At 48.2% G+C, this 13,443-nt stretch overlaps 1 protein-coding gene across 6 annotated transcripts in view; it reads right to left on the bottom strand.

The window, feature by feature from the left end:
• The window catches only part of SH3RF2 (SH3 domain containing ring finger 2), a 136,589-nt gene that overhangs the window by 25,120 nt on the left and 98,026 nt on the right, over positions 1-13,443 (bottom strand). For 5 of the 6 annotated variants that reach the window (XM_044225121.1, XM_044225135.1, XM_044225103.1 and 2 more), the window contains 3 exons: positions 7,099-7,352; positions 3,482-3,840; positions 210-518 (listed from right to left, as the gene is read on the bottom strand). In XM_044225121.1, the coding sequence (XP_044081056.1) occupies positions 243-518; positions 3,482-3,840; positions 7,099-7,352 (889 nt within the window). In that variant the 3' untranslated portion in view covers positions 210-242. The remainder of the gene's footprint in view (positions 1-209; positions 519-3,481; positions 3,841-7,098; positions 7,353-13,443) is intronic. The other variant, XM_044225129.1, reaches the window with a different exon arrangement.

A 13,443-nucleotide genomic window follows, 5' to 3' on the forward strand; every position in this document is an offset into this window, starting at 1 on the left:
CCACTCCTGGGTCTGAGTAGTAGCCTTGCTGCCTCAAATTGTTATGTTTACAAGGCCACATGCTTCATCTTCCCACCCAGGGCAGGACTCCCTGCGCCCACCTTTCCTTTCCCAGAGGTAACATGCGCAGAACAAGGACCCAGGCTTGAGTAGCCAAAGAATGGCAGGGCGCTATCAGTGGAGGCTGACTGTATTTAAAGGCAATTCACCTCTTTGGGGTCTGGGAAAAGCCACCCGTAGATTCATTTGCTGGGAAACACGGTCTGTGTGGCCGAAGTGGCAGACACCGGGGTCACGGTCTTGCCCAAACTTGACTTCCTTCGGAGGTCTGTCTGCTGTCCGGAATGGCAGCCGCTTCGGTGGGCGAATAGGATGTTCATCTCTGGGCCTGAGGGGGCTGCTTCTGGCTGGGAACCCTTCGGGGTGGTGGGCTGTTCAGGCTTTCCTGCGTTGGGGTGGGAGGTGTACTGTTTGGTGGGAGGAGGGCTGTAGTTCTGAAATCTCACGGTTTTGACTTGCTGCAAGAGAAAGCAGAGCGAAGGGACCCAGGTGAGGTGGGAGCTGTGCTGGTTTCCCTGGGACTCGACTCCTGCTGTTTCTCAACGCTTGTCCCTCCTTAAAATGCCTCATTTCTGGGCTCATTCAGTAAATACTTGTGTCCACTATGAGGGTCTACTCTGCATCGTGCTGTGGTGGTAGAGGTGACAGATGTTAGGGGAGGTATGGAGCCCTCTCGCACTGCAGCTGGGATGGGGTGGCCACGGAAGGCTTCTTGGAGGCAGAGCTATCTAAACTGAGAGCTGAAGAATGATGAGAAATTACCTAAGAGAAACAAGAGAGGCAACCCCTTCAGGAAAAGGCTGAGGCAAGAAGCTGTGGTCCCTTCCAGAAAGCCTTTCCTTCCAGAGGTTTGCCTTTCCTCTGTCCTCTCCAGCTGCCAATAAGGCCCTTCTCAGGGCCCACCCCTTCTTTGGGGCACCCTCCACTCCCCCTGCTGACTCCAACTCCTAAGTTTCATAACGGCCTTATATCCATGGAGCAGAGTTGGCAACCTGGACACCGGCTGGCTGACTTTTGTCTGCAGAATGTTTGAGAGTTTGATTTAGGGGCCAACACATAAAATGGGGTGATGGTATTTAAAAATTCTAATTCCATATGTCTCTCTTTTTCTAAAATTTATTTTCAGCATAACAGTATCATTATTTTTTCACCACACCCAGTGCTCCATGCAAGCCGTGCCCTCTACAATACCCACCACCTGGTACCCCAACCTCCCACCCCCCCGCCACTTCAAACCCCTCAGACTGTTTTTCAGAGTCCATAGTCTCTCATGGTTCACCTCCCCTTCCAATTTACCCAAATTCCCTACTCCTCTCTAACGCCCCTTGTCCTCCATGCTATTGGTTATGCTCCACAAATAAGTGAAACCATATGATAATTGACTCTCTCTGCTTGACTTATTTCACTCAGCATAATCTCTTCCAGTCCCGTCCATGTTGCTACAAAAGTTGGGTATTCGATATGTCTCTTAAAAAAATCAAAGATCTGGTGCACTGAGGCCTGTTTCCTATTCTGACAGTACCTGCCTGGAGCTGATTAGCAGGCCCCATATCCATGGGAGCCCCGGTCTCCTGTGGCCCAAGCCCCTTCTCTCCCTCCCTGTTTCACCTCTCCATGCCTGTTCCGTCTCTATCTTGCACCCACAGGTATTTGCTCTAGCACATCCCTGATTTAAGGCTTCTCAGTGTTTTCTGCTACTGCTTAGGAATAATTTGTTTTCCACGAAATTGGGCCTAGCATCCCCCACTGAGAATGCAAGTTTCTTCATACTTTTGACCCCCACCATATCTCGCAGAGGTCTGAGCACTTCTTAAATGCTGATAGTTTGAGGGCCATATCAAACAGCCTGGCGTAAAGGGCAACTGGGGCCTGGAAAACGGAATTACTCAGATACTAAAATTCTGAAAAGGAGCTCCCAACATTCACATCAGTCAACACTAACTTTTTCCAAATGCCTTTCCTTACAAGCTGATAGCTTAGCATGAAGAGCATGAGTTTTTCTATGAGATCTGGAATCTACCCCAGAAACCCCCATGTGTCTGCTGTGTGCCTTTGGGTAACGTCCTCTAACTCTTTAACCCTCCATGTCTTCATTTTAAAATGAGGATGACGGGGGTGCCTAGGTGGCTCAGTGGGTTAAGCCTCTGCCTTCAGCTCAGGACATGATCCCGGGGTCCTGGGATCAAGCCCCGCATCGGGCTCTCTGCTCAGCAGGGAGCCTGCTCCCCCACCCCCCGCCACCCCCGCCTGCCTCTCTGCCTACTTGTGATCTCTGGCTGTCAAATAAATAAATAAAAATCTTAAAAAAAAATAAAAAAATAAAATGAGGATGACGATAATAATACCTACTACAGAGGGTTGTTGAGAATAAGATCTACTACTACAGAGGGTTACTGTCAGCATTAAAGGAGATGAGACACGTCAAGACCTCAGCACAGGGCCTACTAGGTTGTTAGCATTCAGTAAATGCTTAACAAAGAGAAGGAGACCAAATCCTCTTTCCTTTTGGAGGGGAATGGGGAACGGTGCTGGTGTTGATGGTGATGGTGATGACAGTGGTGACAGCCAATAAACTAAAAGGTAGCAATCACCTAATTTTCTCACTGTCACTTCCTGCATCTCACTGTCCCTCCCGACTCAAGGATATTCTATTGAGAGATACAAAAACTCCTGTCTCTAGTGGGAAAAGACCTCGACTAGAAGTTAAAAGATCTGACCCTCTGACATAGAGGTCACAGTCAAAGTTAGTTGTTGGGAGTCATGATAATTTGCTGTGACCTTGATGAATCACTTGAATTCTCCGGTGTCTCCGGTGCCTCTTCCATACCACGAACGCCTGTGTAAGCACTTAACACGTCTCCTCTTGTTTCATCTCCACACCAAGCCTGTGAGGTGGTTCCTATTCTCAACTGCTATTTCACAGATTAGGCAAAAAGAGTCTCGGAAAGGTGCCGTGTTTTGGCTAAGTCACGAGATAGCAAGCAGCTGACCTGGAATTCAAATCAAGATGTGTCTGATGCCAAAGCTGTGTTTTTTCCAACTCATCTGTGGGCCTCAAAAGGACTATGGAAGAAATATTCGGGAAACATAAAGGAGATCCAGTAGGACATCTGCAGAGGGTACAAGGGGGCTGAGGGGCTGTGCCTGTGTGTGTGTGGGGTGTTACTGTGTGAGCATTGTTTTGAGGCTGCGATTTTGATTCCTTGTCTGCTAAAACAAAATTCAGGAGTTGGGACACTGTGAAAAGTTAGGGCTATAACCTATATATCCATATATATATATATATATATATATATATATATATATTCCTATATATTCCTATATATAGGGCTATAACCTATATATCCCTATATATCCCTATATATATCCCTATATATAGGTTATATAAGCCCCCCACCCCCTTATGTCACTTCATTCCTACCTTTTCGGTGCCATTTCTTGGGTTTTCTGGTTTCACCAGGATCGATGGTGGGGCAGACGCAGGTGGTTTAGGTAGAGGCTCACTCTTGATGGGGATCTCCTTGCCTTCCATGATGAGGGAACTGGCTGCGGAGCGGATCCTGGTGTCACTGCCCCTGCTGACGCATGTGAGGGCAGGCTCCCCAGTGGGAGTGGGCTTAGGTCCCACTTCTGCCACCACTGTTGAGGGGGAGGAGGGGACCCCCTGCGGCTGGTAGAACTGGAACTGCTGAGGCCGTACGACCATGGTGGGATTGCGTCTGAGGGAGCCCACCACAAGGGCGGGGATCCCTGACTGGACGGGTCTCTGTAGGGATCCATCTGAGGAATGATATGACACAGATATCAGCATCAGGGGCCGCTGACAGCAGGTTGGGTTGGGGTTGTGTAAGCCATGCGTCCTGATATCCCAGAATAGTTAAGTGCTTTCCCCATTTGAGTGTGCTCACATTCTCTCAGGGTCTTTCAAAGGTGACCTTATTCTTTTTTTAGTGCTGTTGGCTGATGCTGGCAGGAAGTAACTGGCTCGCCCAATGTTGGGTGGTGATGGGGGAGGGGGGGCACCGTCAGAAAGTACATTACTTCCATTTGCCTCCTCTCTCCCTCACACACACGCACACACATGCACTCCCACTCTCTCACTTCAGGCCTAGCGGTTGGAAAGTGAAGAAGACAAACCTAAAGAGACAGCTTCACAGTGAGAAGCAACAGAGGCATGCAAACCAAGGAGGAAATGGAAGACAGAGACAGCAAAAAAGGGACAGAAAGAGTCAGTCAATTGGAAGGGATGTGAGGGAGAGAGACAGGGAAGCAGAGAGGATAGGAGGGTCTCTGACCAGCTACCTGAAGAAGCTGTAGGCATGTGGTAGTGGGATGGCTTCTGTTGGGGTGGGAGGTACAGGGAGGAAGGGGAAGTAGAATTCAGGGAGGGTGTGTGCAGGCAAATGTTGACACCACACAGAAGCAAATTCGGAAAGGTTTGGGCTGTGTGTGGATGAGCTTTACAAAGTCCCATGACAAGATGTTCTGGAATCAGACTTACTCCCAGGAAGCCTGGGACAAGTCAGCCCCATCCCCTTCTGGCGTCTCAGCCCCTCATATGTAAACCGGAGGTGACAGCAGGGTCTCATGGGGCTGCTGGGAGGCTTACATCATATGATGTGTGCAGGGTGTTACCACAGTGCCTAGAACATAATTAATGCCTCGTGTTTGTTAGCTCTCGTTATTTTTGGGTAAATGATAGCAAACCCTAAAAATGCAAAGTCCAGGAGTGTGATTTTATCCCTTCCTTGAGTTTTATTTTGTTTTGTTTCGTGAACTGAGATGTTCCTCCCTCAGTTAACAGGAAGTCATTCCTTTCCCACATATTCTCTGGAAGACCGGAGACCTCCATCCCTTGGGCATATGCCTGCATGTGACCAGGGAACAATCAGGACTTCAGTACACTCTGGGGGTGGGACGACAGGAGGCACATCCCTAAGTAGCACTGCTGTCCGCTTCTCCATAAGGGTCTCCCAGCATTTAGGTCAGACTTAAATGCTGGGAGCATTTAGGTTAGACCCAGCATCCGGTCAGAGATGTGAGCCCTTTGTGATAGCCTGTGGACACGTGTATGAATTAGAGTCATCTGTGTCCAGCACAGAGGGCCTGAGCCAAGGCCATGTTCTGCATAGCGACTCTTTGTCAGGCAGGATGTGAACATGAAAAGCAGAACGCTCACTCAACGCAGCCAGTGCTCTCAGCTGCAGTGAGCAAGCTGGGCGCCATTTACACAAGTCTGCCCTTTCAATGTAGACATTTATTTTTCCACTGACAGCCCTATGAGGCGCACAGTCAATTCTCCTGTCATTTCTCTTTGCTGTGGGGAGACTGATAGCTTGACCAGCCTCACCTTGGGAAAGGAGAGACAGAAAGCCTCCCGGACCTGAGGAAGTCAAAGCAGCCCTGGGCACACATGTCCTTAGGCTCCTGGAAATGTGTGAAAAATGGGGTTTATGCCTCATCTATTTCTCTTGTTGGCTCCTGATTTCCAAGAGATTGAGTGCTTTCTTATCACATGTGCATACAAGGCAAGCAGTCAAAACTCCAAGCCAGTCAAGATCTCTGCCAAGGCAGAGGAGGAGTGTCTGAAGGGAAATGTGAGCAACTGCCAGCAGGACACAATTCCTGTGTCCACCTCCTAAGTGGTCTAGACCGAGTGTGAACATGTCAACACTGTGTCAGTTCACACAATGGATGGACCAAAGTTGACCTGTGTTGTCGTCGTAGCAATAACGGTACTGAGATGATGATCATCTTATATAAACAGGATTTCCCGAGACTCACTGTGTGACAGGGACTGTGCCATCAGTCTTATATGAATTATTTGATTAAATCCGTACGATAACCCTGATGAGGTAGGTACTATTTTTATTTCCATTTTACAAATGGGAAAACTGAAGACTGAAGAGGTCCATTCACTTGCCCAAGGCTTCTGTGGTGGGATTATTGAGTATGGGTTTGTGGGGGGGAGGGGAGACCCTGGAGGAAGGGCAGGAGAAGGGGAGGAAGGAGGTATGTGGTAGAGGCGGCAGAGTGGGAACGGTGGTCAAGCAGGTGGTCAGATGAAAGCACTGGGAGAGGGCGGGGCTGAGACATTTGTTTTAATTTTCCTGGCACGTTCTCCTGGGTGGCGTACTGTCCCACATGTTACCTTCTTGCTCTGACTCGTCATCCTGCACGTTCATATTTAATCATTTATTTCTTTTAAGATAGCCAGAGAGATTGCAGAGCCCAGTTTACATCGGAGGATGTAGAGTAAATCAAATTTACTTTGTGTGGTTCATGCTCTTCCAGAAAGATATGCAAATTACAGAACCTTCATGTTTTGTAGAACAATGGGTTTCAAACACTTTTTAAAATCCCTGAAAATGAAGTCTTCTGCAGAAGTTCAAAATATTGACAGATAAAAGTATTGCCATGTGAGCAATGTGCATGTTTTACAGGGAAAAATAAAAAGTGCAGAACAGCGCAGCAGGTATGAGTAGAAGCTACTATTTATGTACATGGAAGAGCACTTGGGACAGGGGTGAAGGGTAGGAAGGCTTATTTTTATACAATATATATATTTTTAAACCTTGTCTGTATATATTAGTTAAATAAGAAAGCAAGATTTAGGGGCTTTGAGAATTGGCTCCTTCATCCTCTTTGCCTCCTCCCCTCCTCAACCCCCACCCCCATCCCTCATGTTTCCCTTTTGGCACCCTGAGGGGTTCCCTGGAACATCGTTTGAGAAGCATGATCCAGCAAGTACTTTGCTTGTTCTGTCTTAGCTAGAGCCAGTCTCCACCTTGGCTGTGTTCTAGTTCTGTGTTGGCACTCAGGGCCGCTATCATCCCAGCCATTCAGTACACAGGTGTGGAGTGACCCAGGGCAGTGACCTTAAGTTGGTCTGGCTTCTTCCAGTAATACCAGTCATTATTTGGGAATGAAAAACTCCCTTTACAGAGGCTTGTTTTCTAGCCAAGATCTTGTTTTTGCAAAAGGCGCTCTGCCTACCCCAGAGTCCAGTCCCCCCCTCACTTAGCTCTAGACACGTACCTCTCTGCCACCACTTACTCTTTCTCATGCTGCTCCGCCCGGATTTCCGAAGAGAGCCCTGTCCGACAGTCCCCGGGCTGGCCGTGCTCCTCACAGGGCTGACTATGGCGGTGGGCACAAAGACGGACTTGAAGGGCCGGTTCTGCCGGGGATCACCTTCTGAAATGCTGCCTTGGGAGGACACAGAGGAGTTGGATAATGTCCATGTGGTGTAGAGACCAGGACTCCGAGAATCTGGAAAACTAGATGTCTTTCTGGTTGGTGCAAGCATTTCGAAAAGAAGAAATAAAGAAAATGCTCAGTCAAGAGTCCTATTTCAAAAACCTCTCAGCTCTCAACCATATACTGAATGTGGCCTCTCTCCAACTTCTTCTGACCCCTAAATACTCCCTTTATCAACCACACAGGCTTAACTATGTTAGGCCTCACCAACTACAGCTGGGTCTCCATGTGGGAGTGCTGAGGCCAGGGACAGGGTCTCACATTGAGGCCCTGATGGAATAGGAAGACTTGAATTTTGTCCTTCTCCACTCCAGCTCTGATCACTCCTGACCCCATGAGTTCAGAGCATAAGATCTAGTATGTGTTCAACTTTGTAGTTCTGATTTCTTATTTATTTACTTGACAGTTTGGGGGTGTGGCTGGAGAGCAGAGGAAGAAGGATAAGCAGACTCTGCACTGAGGGAAGAACCCAACATGGGGTTCGATCCCATGATCCTGAGATCATGACCTGAGCAGAAACCAAAAGTCGAATGCTTAACCAACCGAGCCAGCCAGGTGCCCCACAGTTCTGATTTCTTATTCGTTCAGTGACTTTCCCACTGGGTGCTAAACTCCTTGAAGGCAGAGATTTTAAATGACTCATTTTATATCCTCTGTGTTCTGCAGACATTGCTTATTAACAAATGTTTGTTGAATGGCTTGCATGATGCTTTCGGCACTGATGCCAGTCATTTGGGCTGACACATGTTGAGCACTTACTGTACGTTGGGCATTGGGCAGTGCTTTGCCCACATTAGCCCTTGGTTCTTCACAACAGCCATCTGAGGTAGGTACTATTAGTGCCATTATTTTCTAGGTGAGAAAATGGAGACTTCTAGTTACTTGGCCAAATAGCTACTAGACCTGAGATCTGAACCCACTGGCCCTTTGCTCTACCACTGAACGGTACCACTGTCTACCACTGAGCATGCCCCGTCCTGGCTGGTTGGAGCCTTCATTGTTTAGGTAGCAAGGAAAACCCTGCATCCTGCTTGAAAGCAACAATCGAAAGCTGGGGGTAGGCCCTACGCTTGCTTTCTGAAGAGCCTAACTTCTCAGCCTTGGGCTCTGAGTCTTCAGCAATCTTTGTCAACTGTTTCCCACTTGGTACTCCCTGAACCCCATGGGGAATGGCTCTCATTTTACACGCCCTTCCTGCGCTTTTATGAATCCTACTCCAAGATCACAGCCCCTACTGAGTAGCCCATGGATCAGCTTGTCATTCAGTGGGTGAAATAACCTGTGAACTCCCCGGGAATGACCGACTCGCCCACAGTCCTGGCTCAGAGGTGCCCTGCCTGGTGGCCTTCCCATTAATGTCCGAAGCTTTCTCTTTGGGGAATTTCCCCTTATTTCTCCTCCTCCTTTTCTCCCTTCCTTTTGCCTAAAAAAGTGATACGGAGCCTAACAATGAGCCAGCCAGTTGTACGAAGATAGGTGAGGAGTCCTTCAGCAGGCCACTCTGCCCATGAAACAGATGCAGCCAGATGCCCGGGAATGGTGCTTGCAGCGAGGGGCCTCCTACCCACCGCAAAAACCCTGCCTCAGGTCCCTGGGGACGTGGTCAGTGAAGGGAATGGGCTGCCCGCCAGTTAGAGCTCAGACTATATTCTGGAGCTGAGGGCTGAGCAGTGGAGAAAAATCCCCAGCACTGGCCTCCATGGCAAAGGGCTGAATCTGCCTGTCTTTTGAATGGAGGCCTCAGGATGCTGGATCTTGTAAAATGGGCTGGCAGTAGGAAAGATAGTCTCCAGAACTGTTCCCAGCAGCAGCAGCAGGTACAGCAACGAGGACAGAACACGGTTAATTAGGCCCAAGCCAGCCTTAGTCCACAATTCTCTCCTTTGAACGACTGTTTACATACCAAGCTACGACCTAATTTTTCTGAGCCCAGCACTAGGCCAGAGTCCAGAAACTCCTACATCCCAAGTTCCCCATCCCACACTGAATCCCTCTGTCTTTTGGCAAAAAGCTCAGCACTTGGCCAGCTCTTTCTTCTAATATCAAAGTACTTTGTGAACATAGAGTAATAGCCCCCATGATACCTCAGACCTGCAAACATTCTGATCCTTGTTTCCCAGAAAGACTCTCTGGGTTTAGCGGGGAGGAGTGTATGTTGCCTCTGACTTGCTCCACTGTGCTGCTTTGAGTGTGCGGGTCTGTGCCCCTCTCGTCTCTGTGAGCCTGTAAGAGCTCAGCCCATATTCAGAGAAGCATTCCAAACAGCAGCTCTGCTGTGCTAACCACTAGCAGCCACCTCCTGGTAAGGCGGCAGCTTGCGCCTTGGCCATCGCCGTAGAGTTCTGTGTGGACTGATAAGAGAAATGAGGGTAGGCCCCTGTGTTGCTTTTCTCCATCCATAAGGCACCAGGAGGGCATATGTGTGTGGTGAAGGCTGCAAGAAAGAAACATCCTGGCTACTGGGTAGAAGGGAATGTGTTGGGAGGACAGGAGGGGCAGAGAGTCCACTGAAACCAGATCCGAGGGAGGCTGCCGAGAGCCCGGCAGCAGGCATCTGAGGCAGGTGTTCTGATCAGATGGTGCTGCTCGGGGTCTTGTCATGGATGGTCTTCACCTACACCCATGTTCTTTCCTCTCTGGTTCAAGGTTCTAAGCCCCAAGAGGGAACATCAGATTGGCTGAGCCTGTTCCTCAGCTGGGGTGATAGAGGGAAGGGGCTGGAGGGGAGAAGGAGGAAGAGCAGCAGTAGGAGGAGGAAGAGGGGGAGTTGGGTTTCCTGAGCCTCTGAAAAGGGAGGAACTTCTGCCTCCCACCAAGACTATGCATGGAGAAGGAAACCCCAAAGATGTTGATGCTATTAGGAAGGGGTTTGGGTGGAAACTTGATTGACATTCTGCACAGCCTGAGCCAATGGCTGCCTGCAGAATCTCAGGAAGTATGTCATGGTGGCAGACACTTAGTTGTCATCAACCTGGCTAGACAGGTGGGTGGAGAGAGGGCCAGTGCTCTGGACAGCACAGCAGTCTCTTCCCCTCTCAGTAATTAAAAGGCTCACTTGCTGAATTTGAAGTGAAACCCTGCCATTTTGGTCAGCTCTAGTCTTTCTATAATTAGTCCCAAAACTATATTCTTTAATGAATATAAGGAATAAGGCTAATAAGAGCAAATAAGGGGGTACCTCACACTTTAGAATGCTGGCTCTTTTAGGGTTAACCCTAACCTTAACCAAGGGGGCTGGCGGCAGTGAGAAGCATCACTGCAAACAGAGAAACAAAGATGGGGGGAAAGCCTTACACATACACAGAGCCAAGGAGCAGAAAGGGGCCTTGTCCATGCAGTTCAATCTCTTAGTCCTAACACAACCTGCCAAAAATCGTGGAGACTAAGCTGACAAAGGACAACATCATTCAGCCCTGAGCGGCAGAAGGAGCTAAACCTCCCACAATGGAAAGGGTGGTCACAGACAAGGGTGAGCTGCTTCTAGGTAGACAAATTGGGTGTATGTCACCCATGTCTAAGATCAGTGACGACGGGACCTTTCTTTGCATCAGGGGGCCGTCAAGGAGAACTTCACTCTAGAAAGCACTGATCCTCTGTCACCTAAGAGCCCTCCAGAGAATATACTCTGGCTTAGAAATGCTGGTTCCCTAGAAGCAAACACACCCTTCCATGTAAGTAGTACCTCTGTACACACATGTTCAGGATTCTATGAACTCGAGATGGGAGACAGACTCAATGGCAACCTATGGCTGACATTTCATCCACTGTCTGACATGCTGCCGCCATCTTGGAGCAGGCAAGTCTAGATGTTCAGAACTTGCCTAAGGACACAATATATGTACCCAGGAGAAAAGCCAAGAAGGAGGGAAAGGGAAGCTGGAGTCTTGGAATCCACTGGAATGGAATCCTACATGCATTCTAGTTACGGTAACTATTTGTTCAGCTTCTCCTAGGAGAGTCTCAGTTTACACCTGCTTTCCTGGTGTATTAAAAGTGTGTGTGTCTCTCTTTTTTTTTCCTAAATGTGTCCTAGTTTGGGTGACAAATTATATGGTCACTGTGATTCTAAAGGATTTTTTTTTCCAGTAGAATTACCAGGACTTTGGGCTAAGGCCTGACACATAAGCAAACCCCCACTATAGTAGTAGACGTGGTAGTAGACATGGTCATGGAGGAAACAGTCGTAAGTTAGGGTGGGTATCCTCCTTGCTCTTCATTGGCTCCTCTAGGCCATCCCCCCCTCCACCCCATCAGCTTTGCTTGGTAGTACCAGACTCTATCACCTGCCGCTCTACCTTGTCACCCTTTCCTCAACCTCTCCCCTCATTTCATGAAGATTTTAGTTTCTGGCTTACCATCATTCTTTCCAATGCAACTGATCCTACCGTGATGATTTCATCTAGTCCCAGGGCTTTAAATACCATCTCAACCCCAGACCTCCTTCCTTAAAATGCTGGGCTTATATACTCAACCATTTGCCAACACCTCTACTGGGATTACTAACAGGAATCTAAGACTTAATCTGCTGCCGCCTGAGCTTCTGCTCACCCCCCGCCCCCCCACCTCTCAGAACCAGTTCCTTTCAGTTTTCCGTAATATCTCAATAAAAGGCAACTCCATTTTCCAGTTACTCAGGGCAAAAAAATGAGGACTCACCTTGACTCCTCTATTCTTTCACACCCAATATTTCATTTGTCAGAAAATCCTGCTATGACTACCTTCAAAGTGCTGCTATGACTACCTTCAAAGTGTACCCAGAATTTAACCACTTCTCCCTACCTCTGTGGCTGACACCTTGGTTCAACTCACCCTCACCTTTCCCCCACAATATTATAATATCCTTTTAATTAGTCTCTGTGCTTCCATGTTTCCTTTCTATAGTTTACTCTCAAGCCAGCAACTAGAGGGATTCTGGTTAAAATATAAGCTAGATCATGTCACTTTTATGCTCAAAACCCTGTGACCGCATGAAAGCCGAATTCCTCATTATGATTTTGGAAATTCTAGATGATCTGGCTCACCTGTTGACCTCATCTCCTGCTAACGCCCCCTCACTAGTTCTGATCCAGTCCTACTGGCCTTCAGATCAGGCATGCTCCTACTCTGGGGCAATTGTCCTTGCTATGCCCGTGGTGTGGAATATACCTGCCTCATTTTCTTCCTTCTTCCTTCTCAGTAAGGCCATTCCTGACCAACATATTAAAATTTTAATCACCACCTCCATCCCCACCACAAATTCTATCCTGCTTTTCTGATTTTTCTTCTTAGCCCTTACTGTTAACACACTGTATATGTTACTTATGTATCTTGTTTATTGTCTGCCTGCCCCAGTAGAATGTAAGCTCCAGTGGGCAGAGATTTTGTGTATTTTGTTCACTGGTGTTTCTCCAGTGCCTAGAAAGGTGCCTGACACATAGTTTGTGCTCATTAAATATTTGTTGAATGAATGAACTAAAATATCTTAGTAAACTTAGTTTGCCAATGGAGATTTTGTAACTTTCTAACAAATTCCAAGAACTTGCCATTGAAGGAAATGAATTCTCCTCCAACCTTCTGCTATGTGAAGAAATCATTTTATATAAACCTAGATCTAAGGAAACCCAGAGTTTCCCCATACTCTTCCGAGAAAGGGTCTCCCACCTCACCAGCCAACCTTATTGAAAAAAATCTACGCCTTAGAAGGTGTAGCCTTTACTGAACCAAAACCTTCTAAGTTGCATCCACTGTGTTCACTGCCCCCTCAGGAAACAGATTTCTTATCTACACAGCCTGTTATGGTCCCTCTGACCCTTGCCTTCTACAGCTTAACCCTAGTTTCTCTATCAGTTTCTCCTGTGGTATACTTTTCTATCTCCTCACCATCCTTGTTGCCCTCCTCCGGACACCGGGCCCCACCTACATGAAGGTCCCCCAAACTGGACATATGACTCCAGGTCTGACCCCCAGAGAGTACAATGGGTTATCACTTTGCTCAGAGGTATGTCATAAAGCCAGCATTTGGCGTGTGGTGATGGCCTCACTGCCTTGTGACACGCCGTGCCCGGCCTGGCGTGGGGTGGAGGGAGGATGAGCCATGGGCGGTGCTGGGACCCAGCGCATCTGTAGTCATGGTCCGAGCAGCCA

The sequence above is a fragment of the Neovison vison genome, chromosome 1 (assembly GCF_020171115.1).
Source record: "Neovison vison isolate M4711 chromosome 1, ASM_NN_V1, whole genome shotgun sequence".
NCBI classification, from domain to species: Eukaryota; Metazoa; Chordata; class Mammalia; order Carnivora; family Mustelidae; genus Neogale; species Neogale vison.